The 17,194-nt window shown below is 53.0% G+C and overlaps 5 protein-coding genes across 5 annotated transcripts; 2 read left to right on the top strand and 3 right to left on the bottom strand.

Annotated features, from left to right (window-relative positions):
- Positions 1-782: 782 nt before the first annotated feature.
- GT037_007702 (glycoside hydrolase family 13 protein) lies at positions 783-6,954 on the bottom strand (the record flags this gene model as incomplete). Its single annotated transcript, XM_038932749.1, has 3 exons — positions 783-1,185; positions 2,220-6,653; positions 6,707-6,954. 3 exons carry the CDS (start codon positions 6,952-6,954, stop codon positions 783-785), a joined length of 5,085 nt encoding a protein of 1,694 aa, XP_038784250.1.
- A 470-nt stretch (positions 6,955-7,424) lies between these two features.
- Positions 7,425-7,745, top strand: GT037_007701 (uncharacterized protein; the record flags this gene model as incomplete). The annotated part of the gene is made up of 1 exon (XM_038932748.1): positions 7,425-7,745. One exon carries the CDS (start codon positions 7,425-7,427, stop codon positions 7,743-7,745), a length of 321 nt encoding a protein of 106 aa, XP_038784249.1.
- A 32-nt stretch (positions 7,746-7,777) lies between these two features.
- On the bottom strand, positions 7,778-10,036 carry GT037_007700 (glycoside hydrolase family 13 protein; the record flags this gene model as incomplete). Its single annotated transcript, XM_038932747.1, has 4 exons — positions 7,778-8,736; positions 8,786-8,880; positions 8,931-9,624; positions 9,673-10,036. 4 exons carry the CDS (start codon positions 10,034-10,036, stop codon positions 7,778-7,780), a joined length of 2,112 nt encoding a protein of 703 aa, XP_038784248.1.
- Positions 10,037-11,463: 1,427 nt separating this feature from the next.
- GT037_007699 (uncharacterized protein) lies at positions 11,464-14,793 on the top strand (the record flags this gene model as incomplete). The annotated part of the gene is made up of 8 exons (XM_038932746.1): positions 11,464-11,571; positions 11,645-11,930; positions 11,981-12,432; positions 12,480-12,604; positions 12,655-12,689; positions 12,865-12,890; positions 13,282-13,549; positions 13,610-14,793. 8 exons carry the CDS (start codon positions 11,464-11,466, stop codon positions 14,791-14,793), a joined length of 2,484 nt encoding a protein of 827 aa, XP_038784247.1.
- A 617-nt stretch (positions 14,794-15,410) lies between these two features.
- Positions 15,411-16,597, bottom strand: GT037_007698 (uncharacterized protein; the record flags this gene model as incomplete). The annotated part of the gene is made up of 5 exons (XM_038932745.1): positions 15,411-15,632; positions 15,691-16,143; positions 16,303-16,327; positions 16,381-16,418; positions 16,490-16,597. The coding sequence occupies 5 exons, from the start codon at positions 16,595-16,597 to the stop codon at positions 15,411-15,413; spliced, it is 846 nt and encodes a 281-aa protein (XP_038784246.1).
- Between the last annotated feature and the right edge of the window lie 597 nt (positions 16,598-17,194).

Here is a 17,194-nt window from a genome sequence, read left to right as displayed (position 1 = left end):
CGGGCCGCATCCGTACCTTAAACCAACATCTAAACTTCATGCGAGAAGCGATGTTGCTCATCGTTCCTGAAACCGAGCAGGGCCTCGTGGCAAAAGTGAAGGGAAGATGATTCATGGTCGTCTGTGCTGACTCAAACATTTGCCGTCGGAAGCCGACGGCAAAGTTGATGGATGCATCCAACGGTGTAGTAGCACAACACCACGAAGTCATCCCAAGGGTGATCGTAGGGATGATAAGCGTCCGAATAAGGCAGTTCTCGTAGGTATCAACTCGCTGGTAGAGAGTACTAACACGTCTTCGGTATCCCCATTTTGCTTTTCGGCTGGTTGAAGCCGGCGTGCACAGCCGCGTGTCCAGATCGAGTAAAGACACGGGTAGCCACAGTGCTTCTTTATGCACGACATTCTGATCGGTAGAGATACAAAAGCAAGCGATGTTTCCTTCACTGCCTGTCAGTTGAAGATGGCGCAATGGGAACCCTTTCTACTCAAGGAACGAGCAGGTTGATCACGCAAGATCATCCCGGGAAAAAGCAATTAACCTCTAATGTAGCCTATTGGCACTATGGCAGTACAGAGCCAAAATAACCGATGACATGTAGAATTACAATCTGCATGCTCATTGTTGATAGGAGAGCTTGCGACTACCCTGAAGGTGCTTCTGTCTATACTCAATCTGCCCAAGATGAGCGTTTACGCGGGGATGTAGAAGAAGGATCACACGGCTACAGCATCTTCGCCAGGAAGGACCTTGTCTTGAACACACACTCACGGCCTATCTTTCATCCACCTGACCTCCCTTCTATGCGCCTTACCTCAGCCTCCAAGTCCTGGATTCGCTTGCGCATCCAATCCATCTCGCCGTGATTCGCCTCAACCTCCTGCTTCTGTAACTGTTTCAGAAATAGACAGTCTTGGTTTCGGCTCTGTGCAACCGACAACATCTGGTGGAACTCTTGTTGCATGGCCCTAGTGTCGCTCCGAACAACTGCAATCAGGAAGCGCGCGGAGATGGCGTCCTCTTGTGACACACTGGTGGCTGGCGATGATGCAGCAACGCTGGTTGTGGACATTGGCGTAGAGAGAGTCTGTTGAGATGTGGTGGCGTAGAAGTGACCTTCTGGGTAAGGGCGCATCAGCGGATCGAGAGGATCGTACGATGGGTGTTGATTCGCCATTGGTGAGCTGATTGTCGGGCGTAATTAGATTTAGGGGTCGTTGTTGAGTTAGGGAGAAGGAAGAGCGACGTGGCGATGAGACTAAGACTGAAGAGACTGAATAGACGAGAAAGATCCCGAGATTCACAATGCTCTGCGCCCTAAAGGCGGTAAATGATTTTGTGGATTTCACTCAGTCATCCCGCTCTTCGTAAGCTGTTTCACCCCTAGTCATTGATTGATGACTTTCACTGCGTGCACCCCCCACCCCCCCTTTCCGATAGAACACAAGTGATGATCCCATGTAGAGTTTCCAGTCACTCAATCGATGATTTGGTCTACCCAATATCACACTGTTGCAATATCAATAATCGCTCTGTACAATGTGCGTAGCAAGGAACAATAAGCCTGTGGGATCCAAATTCTACCCACGCAAGGCACTCTAGGGATACCCGCCATGTATTGCATGATGGACATATCACTGCAAAACACAGAGAGTGCCTCCAGGCTCCAATCCATCTAGGTATCATCCACAAAGCGAGCTTCTTCCTATGTGCTAACATTGAGCGCGATAACAGTATGCCCTTCCCCCCCTCGTAGAGCCATTCCTACCATCTCGTCACCCGCCGTCGCTCAAACACTCCTCGATGAGTAGAACGCTCTCGGCAACGGCGTTGAAAACCTCTGCCAGCCCTATAACTATTCGCCGCACGACATGCAGCTCCACTGTAGCCCGCTCGGTATGCTATACAACTCCACGGGTGCTTGCTGGTCAGTAAGGGCGACGCACACGGTGTACTGATGATTACACCTGTCTGAGATTTGCGGATAACAGGCTTGTAGCAAGCTTGCCTGGCAGCAGACGAACAAGAAGGAAGTCATGATTCGATAGGAGTGGCAGTGGGAAGACACGAGTTCAAAGTCATCAACGAATTAATCCAGGTATCTATAACAACAGTCTCCCATCCTACTCTACTACTACAGCCAGGACTCATTATGTTTACTCATTCCTATGTCATCTTGGCCACAAATTTCTTGACCCTGCCAGCCCTGTCGACCTACGACGAAAATTTCTGAGCAGTCTCACCCATCTCGTACTCGCGCGCGTCCTGGAACAAGTCGATGATGCAGCTAGCACTCCAACTCTGGGTGGGACATGAGTCGCCACAGAATGCACCATCCTTGTTGGTGAGCTCCGTGAGACCAGCCCAGGGTGACTCCTGAATGGCCTTCATGCACCCGGCGAGACGGCGAGTGACTTGCTGGTAGCTCTCGACGCGTTCATCGGGCGTCTTGCGGCGTTGTAGATCGAACTTGAGCATGGCTCGTAGGAAGAACCCTGTGGGCCAAAGCCACTCAGGTCCTTGGTGGTAGTTGCGGCCCTTGGAAGTGTGGAAATCAGTCGAATCTTCGCTGTTGATATAATAGCCACGATAGTTGAGATCAGAGGGATCGAGAGTCTTCATGCCCTGTGGACCAAGCAGGACCCTGTCGGCCATCTGGAGGGCGTGCAAAGCGTGCTCGGGGTCGCAAAGATCTGGCGCAACCGTCATCATGATAGGGAAGTTTGGCCTCAACTGGTAGTCTTCGTACTCCTTGCCCGAACGGTACAAGTCCTTGTAGATACCGCGACGGTTGATGATGCTCGGGTTGACATCGTACTTGCTGTCCTCATCTGCGGAACGTGGAACGTAGAAGCAACGCTCGAAATTGGCCTTGATAAGGTCGGCCCACTCCTTGTAGGTAACAGTCTTCTTGCCATCCTCCAGATTTACACCCTGGTACTTGAATTGGCCTGCATCGTACATGTTGGCACACCAGCGCACTGTGCTGTACAACATGCCGATGATCTCGACCGGAGCGCCATCTCGTGGCGTACCTGGGTGACCCTTGCTGCTGGCCTTCTCGCTCTCACCCATCTTGTCCATCCATGTACCGCAGTTCCATTGATTGCCACCAAAGATCATGCCGGTCTCCCAGTCAGTCCAGATCTTGATGTTGAAGCCTTCAGACTTCATCTGACTATCAATGTTCGGGCCCGCATCGTACTCGCGGAACTCTATGCCGGAAGCGTGTCGCTGCAGAGCTTCCTGTATGACATCCTCAATGGTGGAGGACTGGGAGTATGCGCGCTTGTCGGTATGAGCAAACCATGTGTCATCGTACGGTAGGAATCGCCGTTTGACTTTCTCATGAAGAAGCTCTATGCCATTCGGCACGATCTTGGTGTAGTCCTGGCAGTTCTGAAGGAAGAACCAGACTGAGTCGCGGGAGTTGTAACGCGGGTTCTTGCCACCGCCTAAAAGGTTAGGTACCATTCCATGCTTGAGAACGCTGGCGAAGGCAAAGATGTGCTCCTTGGCATCAGCATACCGGCCAGTTCCCATGTAGAGACCACGAGCTGAGATAGTAATATCACGTCCCCAGCATCGGGCCCAGTCGTAGGCGAAGTGAGGAAGACCAGCGGCCATACTGGGCACGCTCTTCTCTGGCCACAACGAGGCACTGTTCATGTAGCCAGTGACCTGGCAGCTGACTAGGGCGAGGCTCTTCAGAAACTGGTTGCCCTCTCGGACGTTCTCGCCCATGAGCTCAATTGCTCGCTCCACTGCAGCGTTGTATGCAGTCTGGATGACCATAGCAAAGTATCGTGGAAGCATGTAGCTAGGAACCTTGCGAATAGCAGCGAACTTTGCCTCCAGCCACTTGGCGGGTCCCTTGATGTTGACGTACTTCTTCTTTTGAGAAATCTTCTGGAGACGACCAAGGCAATAGTCGAGCGCCCATTGACCATCACGAAGATGGTTGCAGAGCGGGTGGCCGAGATTGTTGTCGTTTACAATGTCACGTAGTACACTCCACCAGCCTTGCAGACCAGCGTATACTAAATTGCCGTGACCTGGGATATTGTAGGTTCCGTCCTTGTGATCCGTGGCATCTCGCTCTTCTTCTTCACATCTGTACAAAATGTAGTTCAGATCGATCAGATTGACACCGCTGAAAGCTGCACGCGCTCCGCTGGTGATGAACTTGTCGAGACCATCGTCGTGCTCTGCACTGGGTACCCAGGTCTCGAAGAGAGCGATACTTCCAGGGGGGAAGTTGTCAGGGATGCCAATCGTAGTATCATCGCCAACCGACTTGATTTCGACGCCTTGGAGGTCGTTTGTCTTACTGGGCAAGCCACGTAGTGTTGTTTTGTCGCCAATGATGCGTGCTCTTGTCTCAGGACTGTTATCGACTTCAAGATTCCAGGCGCCAATGAGCTTTGCTTGTGTACCCGGTAGCTTGGTCTCTCCAAAGTCTCCGTTGCCGTCGCCACAGCCTGGGAATGCAGTGTGAGCAATAAGGAAGTATCCTTTCCTGGTGTTGGGATTCACTCGATGAACAGTGATGTACTCTTTATCGTGGTGGATGTAAGTCTCGTTGTACTCCTCCTTGCCCATCTTGACGTGGACTTCGTTGATGATCTTGCGGATGCCACCAATACCACCTTCGCCAGCCTGGGGCTTGATTGGGCCTCCATTGGAATTGGCCGAAGAATACAATCTCTTCTCATGCACAAGCTCGATCAGCTCGGGGTAAACCTCGTCGTAGCCAAAAACACTACCAGTTGCACAGTCGCACATGGCAACGAGCGCAGCATTAGGCAGCGTGTCGCGTGCATCCCGCTTCTGAGCAGGCGTCTCATTGTCATGCGTGCAATCCATGAATAACGCGTGTACAGGACTCCGCTTGATTCTTTTGACGATTGGCTTTGTCTGATCTGCTCCATCAGTCGCCTGTGCAGCGTTGAGTACTTCATCAGTCTCAAAGCTTCCAATAGGAACACCACCATGTCGATGGACCAGTCTACTCAGCTCTTGAGTACTCCACGATTGCATCGCCTCTCGAATTAGCGCACAGATGCCGAGCCTCATGCAGAACTTGTAATCCATCTCTTCAGAGCCAGTGAAGAGTTCAGCACAGACCATGACGTTCGGGTTGACGCTGCGGGCTTCGTCGAGCATATATTCAGCGAGATGCAGAGGTGTAGAATGGCAGTTGTCAATACGGAAGCCTTGGAAGTATTTGGCCATAAGTCGCGTGTACTTGGCCATGTGGTCCCAAAGAAAAGGGTTATCTTCAGGACCGTCTCCGTAACGGAGTTTGACGCAATCACCCCAGACGATGACTTCTCTCCTTAGGTATGCTCTCGACTTGGGTCCAGCGTTGTCTCGCATCGCATCTGCAGCCCATACCCAGCCGTTGTTGACAAGAGCGAGAGCTTCCGGGTTGTGCTTCTTCGTGGTCTCGTTGAGTGGTAATCGTGTGAAGTAGGTCTCGATGAGTGGGTTCTTGCCGTTCACTTCACCAAGCTTGGGACCATGAGCGTCTATCCGGACATATTTGATCCGGTTGAAGAGTTGCTCCAAGATCTCTGCTTGGTCTCCATCGTACTCGCGGTAAAATGGAAGGTTTACCTCGTTGAGCATAGCTGTCATAGTGCCTTGAGCTGCGCGGTTGTCAGGCGTGTTGCTAGTACGAGTATCATAGCGGCCGAACAAAGCACAGAGGAGACCGGCACTGATGTTCGGGTCCATCCTGCGACGGTAGCGCTCGCCCATGCGGTCACCGCCGCGCAGGGCATGCTCGACCAACCAGTCGGCTTTCTGCTTCAGTGGCCAGTCCCTAACAGCATCGAGCCCGCGAAGGCCAGCCTCACTAAAGCTGCCATCAACGAACTTGGCCTGGCCGGAGGTCCAAGCCTCCATGATGGCCTTGGTGTCCCTCTCAACGTCAACGACATAGTATTCCCAGAGCTTGACCTTGCTAAGGACATGTTCTTTAACGCCTTCCATAACCTTGAGGAGATCTCCTTCGTTGTTGAAGGTTGTGGGCAGACCGTGTTGGGTGAGCTCTTTGCCGAATTGCAACAGCGCCGTGTCCAGCTCGAGGGCGGGTTTCAAGTGGGGAGCGGTGTCGACGTTGTAACCGGATTCTGGGTGCTCCTCAAGCCATGGGCTGTTGTTGGCCGTGTGATTCCAGACAACATCGGTCATAGCAAGCAGATTGAACTCATTCTGCATCCTTCGGATCATGTTCGCAATGTCCTTCTCACCCTCCTTGAAGAAGGCCTCGTCGAAGACCAGTTGGTCAGCAATGCTGTATGGCGAATTGGAAGACCCGCGCATCATAAGCGGAGTGAAATGAACCATATTGTAGCCACGCTCGCTGATTCCCCTCAAATGATTGTCCCAGTCGATGGGGTAACTGCCCATGAATTTGGACAGTGCAGAGAAGATGCAGACAGCCTCGACCGGCAAGTGCTCGCCATGCAACTTGAGATTTGGACATATATCGATGTAGTATGTGTCCGTTCGTGTGGGTTCAGGAGATGCAACGTGTGTGAAGGACCACTGCGGCAGCGGCCTGTAGGTCGTGTAGAAAGAGAAGGCATTGGCCTCGTGAATGGGAATCTCAATCTCACACATACCCGTGAAGTCGGGCTTCAACCTACACAAAACATTAGCGACATGTGACCGGATGAGGAAGTGGTGACGGCTTACTTGTACTCGCGGTAGTTGCTGCGCTTGAATTTTTCGCCCTGGGCGGGGATGTTCACCCAGAGACTGCCCTCGCGACATATCGAGCTGGTACCCTGGATCTGGAAGCAAATCGAGTATGCTGGCTCGGTGGGAGGAGGCAGGTAGATGTAGGTGCCAGCGACGTCTGGGCAGCCATAGTCGGTCAACGGCAGCAAGTAGACGACCTTGCGGTCCGACGACTTGGAGTGGTGTGGTAGTGCTACAGACATGATGATGTCAAGAGACTGGATGGTTGCGAGGGAGTGTTGTGTTGGTAAACAATGACAATAGGTGTATATGGTACGCTAGGATATCTATCTTTGACGTAGTAATGGCAGTGATGCAGTCGGAGACAGAGGTGGTGGTATAGTGGTGGAGCAATGGGCTCGGCTGAGATTATAAAGGCAGTCCCGTGGCCGTGTGCGCAGTCGCTTCTGAGGGTCAATTGCCCTCTGTGTGTGGAGAGAGAGAAGGAAGCAGCGCCTGGAGACGTGTGAGATCGGCGGTGGGCGGTCGCGAAGCATATGAGCCGCAAGCGCAACCCGCGGGAGAAACGTCATTGCCCCAAGCTCTAACCCCAGTCCGCGCCCCGTTCCTGGGTGCAAGTTCTCCAATAGCGCGGGGGCTAGGCTTTCGGTCCCAACTCGAAGCAGTTGGTACGAGCACTGCGAGGGAAATTGTTGAATACGTTGAAACTGCCATGGAAACAGCGCTCTGCCATGCGACGATATCCACATATGGTACATATGACCCCGCTCAAATGCTACTTCTTCCCAGCCCACTCTCCAACGCCTTTATGCAACATGATGCAGGAATAAATAAGCAGCTAAGCAATACGCGGTCCAAACTCCAGCGCTGGCTACTAAACAATTATCGGGCAATACTGCTGCCACAAACTCAGAGGGGTCAAAGGACGGGTATCGCGACCTCGTGGCAGCCCACACGGGACGAATCGAACATGCGAAAATCAAGCGGTCAAATCCAACCCTTCTTCTATCGTTGCCTCAAAGACATGCGCTAAGCATATAACTCGTTGTACTTTCAACCATCTCGTCAGAACTTAATGTTGAATGGGGAGCCAGGTGGATCCCGGAGGTCTAGTCGGAATTGCGTCGATTCAGATGGTCCGCGACTATGTTGTGCTTGAGTCGGTGTCGCGTTCTCGTCTAGGTCGATTGAGGACGCCTCGGTGCTAACCGACGGCGGCGCACGCGGTGTGCTCCGCGCATGATGGCCCCCATCACGACTGTCTGAAGACGAAATGACTCGCTCAGGCGAAATCTCACGCTCACCATAGCCGCCGCCGCCCCGCATCCGTAACACGGGGTTACTCGAGGGTTCCGACAACACCAGCGATGGGTTCGGAGGTGTAGCGCGTCCACTTCTCTCCGACGAAAGTCCTCGTGAGGACGATTTAATGTGGTCCGTAGACTGACTCCGTGCCGTAACAGGCTTCTTTGAAGGCTGGACTTGGGGCGAGTTATTGCCTTTGCCCTTGCCAGCACTTTGAGGTGGTCCATTCCTTGAGGAGGTGTGCTGTTGTAGTTGTTGATGTTGCTGCTGTTGCTGTTGCTGCTGGGACTCAACTTCTACAGCGTTTAGGAAGTTGATCTCGTCCGTCAAGAAGTCTTTCTCCGTCCAGCAACCCTGCCAACAGTTTCGCCAATCCAGAATAAGGAACTGGAAGCAAAAGGCGTCAATCTTGATTGCTGGCTGGAAGCAGATGCATAGGTTGTTGTAGTTCATCTTGTTGAACTCAGAGCAGGAGTGCAACAGACTGATATGGCAGGTAATAGCGAATAAGAGGTAGTAATTAAACGGGGGAAGCTTGGAGAGCTCATCCTTGAGCATTTGCGGTGTCGTCTTGGCGCCCTGGCATTCTTGTTGAATCGCGGTCTGCACTGCCTTTGGGAAGATCTCGTCGGGCAGTTGTCGGAGCCAGTTCTTGAACAGTGAGCCGATGACGTTTGGGTCGTTCAAGTTGGGGTCGCTGATCAAGTCGATGTCTCGGTCTGTGACTTAGGTGAGCAAGTATCATAGTAGCGATTAAGACGATCTTACCCTCATCGAATTTGCGTTCATAATACCGAACCTGTTGGGCTGATCCTGGAACACGATACAAGCCTTCCTCTTCGCAACCCCTCATGTTCAGGTAACTACGCTTATGGTTAGCCTGGTCCTCAGATCCGTTCGAGGCACAACATACTCTATGCACCGCCAAGGCAGAGCTGGCATCCAGAACTCAGTCTTATCGCGTGACTGTTCCAGACGAGTCGATATCCTTGTCAGCCTCGTCTGCTCAATCAACGGCTTGTGGATAATCTTGCACACATATGGTTCGTTCGATATGGGCGTCTGGCTTTCGTGATTGCTCGAGCTTCGTCCCAGTTTGCCAAATACGCCCTTGCGTGCCGAGTCCATCTTCTCGCCCATATTGCGAGCCCCCGAACCTAGTTTTGAGATGAAACCATGTCCCTTCGTTTCATTGTACGAGCTGGATGCTAACGAGATCTGTTCCGACTTGTCCCTTCTTTGACCGTAATCGGCATCCCGTTGGATGTGCTTGGATCCGTCCTGACGATCGGCCGAGTGTGTCCGTGGCTTGCCTATGCCTCGCCATGGTTGACCTTTATCCATTGGCGCCGTCTTCAATGGCATACCATCGCCGTTGGTCGTCCACGAACCTGCAATGTCCGGCGAAAGTTGGCCTGGGGGTGCTTTGTTCAATTTTGTGCGAGACGCTGAAGTCTCACCTTCTTTGATGGACTTGGATCGCGACAGAATACCCTTTTTCGGTTTGACGTTGTTGCGTTTCGAGGAGTCGGCGTGTGGATCGGAGGAGTCGTTGGAATTACCTGACCCTGTCCGTTGGTCTAAGCGTACGACTTCGGAGCGATTGTCTGCGGTAATTAGCGAGGGGAGATTTGCCTGAGCTGGCATAACCATACCGTCGGAGTTGGGGGTGCGCACAGGACGGCCGAGGTCTGGTGTGGACGCACCGCTGCGCCCATTAGAGTATAGGCTGGGCGAGTGTTGGTTTTCAGGAAGCTGGCGTGTCGAGTTGCCCTGGCTGTTGAGGCGTGATGACGACTTGTTGGCACTGAAATTGGAGAAGATGCTCTTGGAGTCTTTGCGAGGTTTCGGAGAGGCGGGTGACTGTGGCATGTTGTGAAACGCGGCATTCGGTGTCGCAAAATCGAGATCCTCAGGCATCTCTGGTGACCTCGGGCTTTTTGGACTCATGGGTGTGTTGTTGGCATTATCCTTGGGCTTGCCCCGCATAGCCAACGACAGTGTTGAAGATTTTGGCATCTTTCGTATTGTTTTCTTTGGAAGCTCCTAGGGCTACTGACTCCTTAGCACAACTCCCTTAAAAAGCAAGGGCTGCTGCCAAGCTTGCAAATCGAAGAGCGCACTATCTCGGTGAGTGTTTCTGGGACAAACGCGACAATGTGCAGGCAATCGAGCGAAAGTTGGAACGGACGATGCGGCGCGTGTAGGGTAGGGATAGTGAGGGAAGGTTCAGTGGACGTGGCACATGGGTGGTTGCGCGGTCAACGAGCCTAAGTTTCGTGGCGGTCAGCAGCAGGCTCATTCATGGCGGCGAAGAGGGGTGAATGATAGCAGGTGAAGGAGGTATTGGGAAGCGCGCGGGGTAGTACGAACCGTCAGAGTCTGGTCAGCGCTCTCTGTAGGCGTGCCTCGATGCGTCGACTGCGAGTGTTGGGTCTATGTCACCGACGGCAGGACGTTGCTCCCATGCAGGAACCCGGAGGGATGGACGATGCCGAGCGCGTGCAACCAGAGTCGGGGGCGGAGATGTGACGACGGTCGACCAGACGTGCTCGCTTTCGGATATCGAGTATCTGGATCGCGGGCAATGAGGCGGTCATGCAACGCCTGGGATATGGTCAGCAAGTGCTGCGGAACGTGAAAGGGGCCGGGCGGCGCTATGGCGAGTGTTGACGGTGGTACAAGCTGGGGGGAGGCGGGCACGAGTGCAAGCAGGTGTGTGGGTGTCGCAGTGCTGTCGTCGGGCATTACTTACCCACTTCACAAACAAGTCACGAACGACGACTATTTCTGGGCGCGGGAGAGGGAACTGGAGACCGCCCTGGAGGTCTAGGAGCGAGTGGAGCTGGGCTTGGCCGGCCGTTGCAGAGCGAGGGCGGTGGGCGGCGCCTTGGTCAGCAAAAGGACACAATTCACGTGTCTCCTGGTCGATGGTGGTGGTGGGCGGGGGGGATGATGGCTGGCCCAAGAGGCACAGGCTCTGCAATGCTGCGAGCAAAGGGCACCAAGGGCTGCGAGAGGATGGCGGCAACGACTTCAGCAGCGCGCACGGCCCCAGGTACGAGGGAGCGACGCTGCTAAAACCCCTACCCCCCAAATTCGGCCCATGGGCGCTATCGACTATCGTGCGCAAACGGGTGTCCACAGCGGGCGTAGTGCACGTCTGGCGGTGAAGGCAGGCTTCTGGCGGTGCTGGTGCTGCATTACCACTTGCCTCGCCCGCTGCGCAGCATCGTCGTGTGCGAGGCTGTCGCGCCCGGCGGCTGTCAAGTGCTACATGCTATGCTTCGTACAGCCGTGGATCGTCTGCCAAGTCTCGTTTCAAATTCAGACCCTCGCTCAATGTGCGTCAGGCCCCACCCCTGTCGGCGCCATGCCTGCAACCACAACTAGACCCTCCCGTGCCTCCAGCTCCCACCAACACCACCCCCATCTGACTGTCTGACATGTCTCTTGTTTCTGGGCCCGGGCGTGCTGCCGGCATGGCCAGCATGCCCGACGAGATGCACCTCTTCGTCGACAAGCACGTCCGCTATATCCAGAGCCTCGACACTGTGCGTAGCCTATCTCTGCTCTGCCTGGCCGCGCAAGCACCCGGCCATCCAATCCCGCGCTGACCCGCTCCAGCGCAAAGATGAGCTCGAGTACTGGCTCACCGAACATCTGCGTCTCAACGGCCTCTACTGGGGACTGACGGCGCTGCATCTCTTGGGACACCCAGATGCTCTCCCGCGCACCACTATCCTCGACTTTGTCTTCTCATGTATGCATGATAATGGCGGTCTCGGTGCTGCCCCGGGCCATGATGCCCATATGCTCTACACCGTTAGTGGCGTGCAGATACTCGCGACGCTTGACGCTTTCGGTGACCTTGAAGATCGCATCCCCGGTGGTCGGCTCAAAATCGGAAAGTGTAAGTCATCTGTACATCTATGTATCATGATAGTGTACTTATAGTAGCAGTCATCGCCGATTTGCAACATCGCGAGACTGGCACTTTTGCAGGTGACGAGTGGGGAGAGCAGGACACGCGCTTTCTCTACGGCGCACTCAATGCTCTGTCTCTGATGGGCTTGCTTGAGCTAGTCGACGTCGAAAAGGCTGCTCAATACGTCGACTCGTGTGCCAACTTTGATGGCGGATACGGCACCAGCCCGGGTGCCGAGTCACACTCGGGTCAGGTGTTTACGTGTGTCGGCGCTTTGACCATCGCGGGGAGACTTGACCTTGTCAACCAAGAAAAGTTGGGCGCCTGGTTAAGCGAACGACAACTCAAGAACGGAGGCCTCAACGGCCGCCCGGAGAAGAAGGAGGATGTATGCTACAGCTGGTGGGTCATGAGCAGCATGGCCATGCTAGACAAGCTGCATTGGATAGACGGCCAGAAGTTGACAAACTTCATCCTGCAGTGCCAGGTCGGTGCTATCTTGTCCTCAAATCTATCGCTGTCTAACCATCCCAGGATCCGGAACTTGGTGGCCTCGCAGACCGACCTGGTGACATGGTTGATGTCTTCCATACCGTGTTTGGCATTGCTGGTCTCAGTCTGTTGAAATACCCAGGTCTCGAAGAGGTAGACCCTGTGTAGTATGTGATCATTACTCTCCCAGTTCATCATGCGTACTGACTGCTCACAGCTGCATGCCTCGATCCGTCACTCGTAGATGCTTAGGTAAGTAGATGTTCAAGTGAGATACCACTACTAGTCAAATCACACGTGGGTGGTAAGGTGGGTGCCCGCCTGCATTCACATACGTTCCTAACCAATATCTCTTTGCATACCCACGTAATATTCATTCATCGGTTCTCATCCTCCCGCTATCTAATACCTCGCGTTTCTGCCATAGGCGTTGAGACACAGAGTGGGAGGAAAGTGAGGGTGGCTTCCTCTTTCGTTAGGGCCGAGCTTCTCCACGTGCTCTGCCTACTAGAACACCACCGACAAACCCATCCTTGCTGAACGCCATTTACTTCAATACTGCACCTTCCCCTCTCCTTCATTACGAGTGCTGGCGTCTGTCTCCTGCTTTCCTCTCATCTACTCCGGAAATGGGCTAGGAGCTACCGCAGTGACCGGCAGCCATCTCTGTACCAGGTCTCTTATGAGCACCTCTCCCACCGCCACTTCACCTCATCAACCCGCTCCTTTTGCAACGCTCCTTGCCTTCACTGCTGTGCTGCTCTTGTGCTTGTTTCACTTACGCTCCTTACCAGCGCCGGGTCCACACTACGGCTCTCACTTTCATCTACTGCAGCCTCCTTAGGCCTCCGGCATGGCCAGCATTCCGCTTCACTGCAATATTTGCCCCAAAAAGCCCAGCTTCAGCGATGTTTCACATCTACTCACTCATATTGCCAGCAAAGGTCACTTGTCCAATTACTACAAGGTCAAAGTCCGGTCCACCCACGAGGAAGCATCTCGCCGCCTCGTTGAGACGTACGACCAGTGGTATGCCGAATGGGCTGTCGAGGAGCTGATGTCGGAGCGGATGAATCAAAAGGACAAACGTCGCACTCGTGCGAGGACCACTTGTATGTATCTCACCTACATCCCATGATACTTGAGACTGTTACTGACCGCACACGATGTAGCCCGACCCGTACCCACGCCTCCACTCAAGATTGAAGCCCCAGTGCCACGCCCCGTACGTCGTGCTGCCGCAAGCAACCTCCTTGATCCGCGTCTATCAGGGCAGCAGCATGCCATGATCAAACTGGAGCATTCACCTTCGCCGACGCCCCAGGCTAATGGACCGGTCCTCCGCAACCGCAATACCTTCGCGCCTCATATGCAATATTGGCCTACAGAGTCACGCGCCAGCTCCCGTAGCTACACCAATCAAGATTACGACACGTCTAGTGAATACTCAGACCCGAGCGAGAGGCGGCGACCATACCGGTACACCGCTGCAGCTAAATATGCTATCGAGGACGAGTCTGCCGAGGTCCTGGACCCAACGGCCGTCAGTGAATCAACCAAACTCAAGGGGGTGTACTGGCCTGGGATGGATATCTTCGACTCTGCTACCCCAGAGATGCGTCGTAAAAGGAACCAGAAGAAGGACAGCTCTGTCGTGGAACAACTGGAACTCAACTCTCAAGAAGTTGAGGCTACTGAGCTCATCTTCACCCCATTGGGCACTTTCAAACGCCAACGCAGAATTTCATGCTCTGAGTCTGACGAAGACGATGAGACTGAGATAAAAGCTGAGAGTCCCCAACCGGTGCGCAGACGGCCTGCACTCGCCAATCTTGATGCCAATGCTACTCGCCGCTCTACCAGGCAATCCAAGCGACCTGTGTTTCCCTTCCTCAGTCGTAATCAATACGACGAGGACCGCGGTCCGTCTGGGTATCACCACAGTCACAATAATTATGCTCCCAAGCGGAAGCGGTTCGAAGTCTTTCAAGACAATGATGATGTTCCGTTCTCGCAACCCAGCAGCATGAATTATCTCACGTCTGGATTCACACATCAAGCATCTCCCTCCCCAGCACCTGTGTTCACTTCCTACAAATCCTTCAACGATCCTTTTCAGTACGAGAACAAGGAGAACATTCTACCCCCGTTCCATCAGACAGGTTACAGCAACTTTGATGGGCAACAAAGCAATGGCTACCAGTATCCCACCTACTCCTATGGCATTGGTCCTGATCAGCAGGCCTTCCAGTACACTAGCCATCTCTACAACACCACAAGCGCCTATCACCAACATGATCAGGATGATGATGACCAACGCACGATTACAGCGCCGCCTTCGCCATCTACGAGCTGAGTGCTTATTACTTATGCCGAGCTACCCTTGAACTCCTCGATGCGACACTTACCCCTCGCTGTCATCATGTCGCAACGGATACCCACTTTTCACACTTGTTCCATCTACCGGCTTATGCGTGCAACTTACCTTCATGCGTTGCGTTTTGGTGTTCGATTCCTACATGGCGTTACATAATTTACACCGCGATGACTATCGACATACGGTATAATGTAGTATGATTTCCTTTGAGAGACACGCTACGGGATCGCTGGACAGATACTCAGGCATGTTCTTTTCCATTTCTATGCCTCACTCTACTGTAAACTTTCATCGCAAACATGGGCTTGCTGGTGAGAAGCTGGTGGTCATGTACAGTATCGCTGGTTGTTCGTTTACATAATAATACAAGAGCTGTGATAGAAGCAAATGTGCTATCTGCTACATCCGTATGAACTGCACGGTATAGACATCCGATCCGCGTTTGTACTATCTCGGTCTCATATACACACGTAGTCCTTTACTTTCTGCCCAGCTCACATGTGCCCCCCACTTCAATGTTACTGCGGCATCGCAACATCCTCAATAGTTTCATCTACTCGCCTTCTCACAAATCATTCTGGACATTTTCCCCTCTTTTACTCCCACTTCCCACTACCCCCCATGACTTTGTTCCGTCGCACCTTCTCCAAGTGCTCCACACTCTCATACCCGTTTATCTTCGCATACAACACTCTCAACAATCCGCCTACGACCCACATAATCACCCCGCTTACAACAAACAAACCGATTCTTTGGTTTGTCGTAAGTATCGCAAAGATGGGGTAGGGGTAGAAGCCATTCTGGGAGAAGCAAATTTCCTAGTTGGGAGATATGGTGAGCTGAGTGTTCTATGGGGGAGAGGGGCGGAATTCTTACAATCCAAATCCAATAAGTGAAAGCGACAACGGTAGAAAGGGCTAAAGTGATCATTGGCGCAGATTCGTTCATAGGCGTTGTGGGCCATGGTGGGGAGAGGAGGACATAATCGAGCGTCAGGACGACAGCGGGGACAAGATGGAAGCCCAGATCGTAGATGGCTGGTGGTAGTGGTAGATCCGGAGGCACCAGAAGTTTCCCGTCAATGGCTTTCAAGGTCCAGTATAGTACGCTGATAGTGACTTCGATCGGCGCTGCTACCAAGGCCAGGTAGTTCTTCAACCGGAAGAGGTGCTCAGAAAGAGCTATCGCGGGTGGATCTGAATTTAGAGAAGGAGATTTTGAGAGGGCGGTCGAGGTGAGATCTGCGATAAGACCGAAGATGAATGTTACTGTAGACAGGGAAAGGCCGATTATGGTCAGAAACTGGAGGTGCCAGCCGAAAGACAAGTTCTGGCGATTCGTTAGACTGTTGACTTGAGCTGCATGGCTAAGCAATGTACGAGTGGATATAGGGTTGGGAAGTTTGCTGTTTCATATATGAAACAGATATTGAATAACAAAAATAGAGATTCAAGTGCAATTTAGGACGAGTAGCAGTTTGGTACATACGAAGATATTGGGATTATCAACTAGACTTCATATATGTTAGCTGGCAGTGTATACGGAATTGATAGAAGCAGCACATACAACTTGAAGGAACTATAGAAGCTGATCAGACCAGCGACCTACAATGCAAATCATGTCAACATCTGACCTTGCCTACTCCTGGTCGTACACGTATTGCTTCGTCACTTACGTGCAACGCGCCAGAAAATCCTTTAGATGGTGAGTCGAAACGCTGCAGCGGATGCCGCCGGCTCGTCGTGGGTTCGACTTCTCCGGGCTTTTTCGATGATGCAGCCATGCCGTGTGCTGGAAATTGTAATATGTACAAGAATGGAGCGACGCCTGGAAAAGCTGAAATCTAAGGATGCCAAAGAAAGATAATTCGAAGCTTTAGAGATCGCAATTCTTTCGGGTACACAACATGACGTATGGTTTTTCAAATGTTCACCTGCCTGCCAGCCAAGACACGTGGGTCCCACTATGAATGCCGTCTGAGCCTCGGGAGGTTGCCGCATCCGAACATGACTAAATCCACCAGCAGCAACATGAGCAACCCGTCTGCCATATTTCCGTCTCTCGTGGTTTTCCCAATTCAACATGCAGCCCGTTCGTATTGCGCGTACCCATATCATCTGACCTCGAGTCGGTAAGCGACTTGCATCCCGAGAGGCTAAACCTCGGCGAATCTCCAAGCCGCTTCGCACCGCAGGCTACGAATCAGACCTCAATCAGGCAGTCCGCATGGCAAAACCTCGGCACGCTTACGAGTGCCACTACGGTAGATCCTGCATTGCGCCAATGATGCGCACTTCTGCTTCTCCACACAAGCGTCTTGCGATGTACCGATGGGCACGACAATGGTGTGCCTGCCGGAGACACGGTCAGTGTTGCCGAA

Source organism: Alternaria burnsii (genome assembly GCF_013036055.1).
Source record: "Alternaria burnsii strain CBS107.38 chromosome Unknown 693, whole genome shotgun sequence".
Taxonomy (NCBI): Eukaryota; Fungi; Ascomycota; class Dothideomycetes; order Pleosporales; family Pleosporaceae; genus Alternaria; species Alternaria burnsii.
Note: the sequence above shows the minus strand (reverse complement) of the source record. Positions and strands in the feature narration are given on the sequence as shown.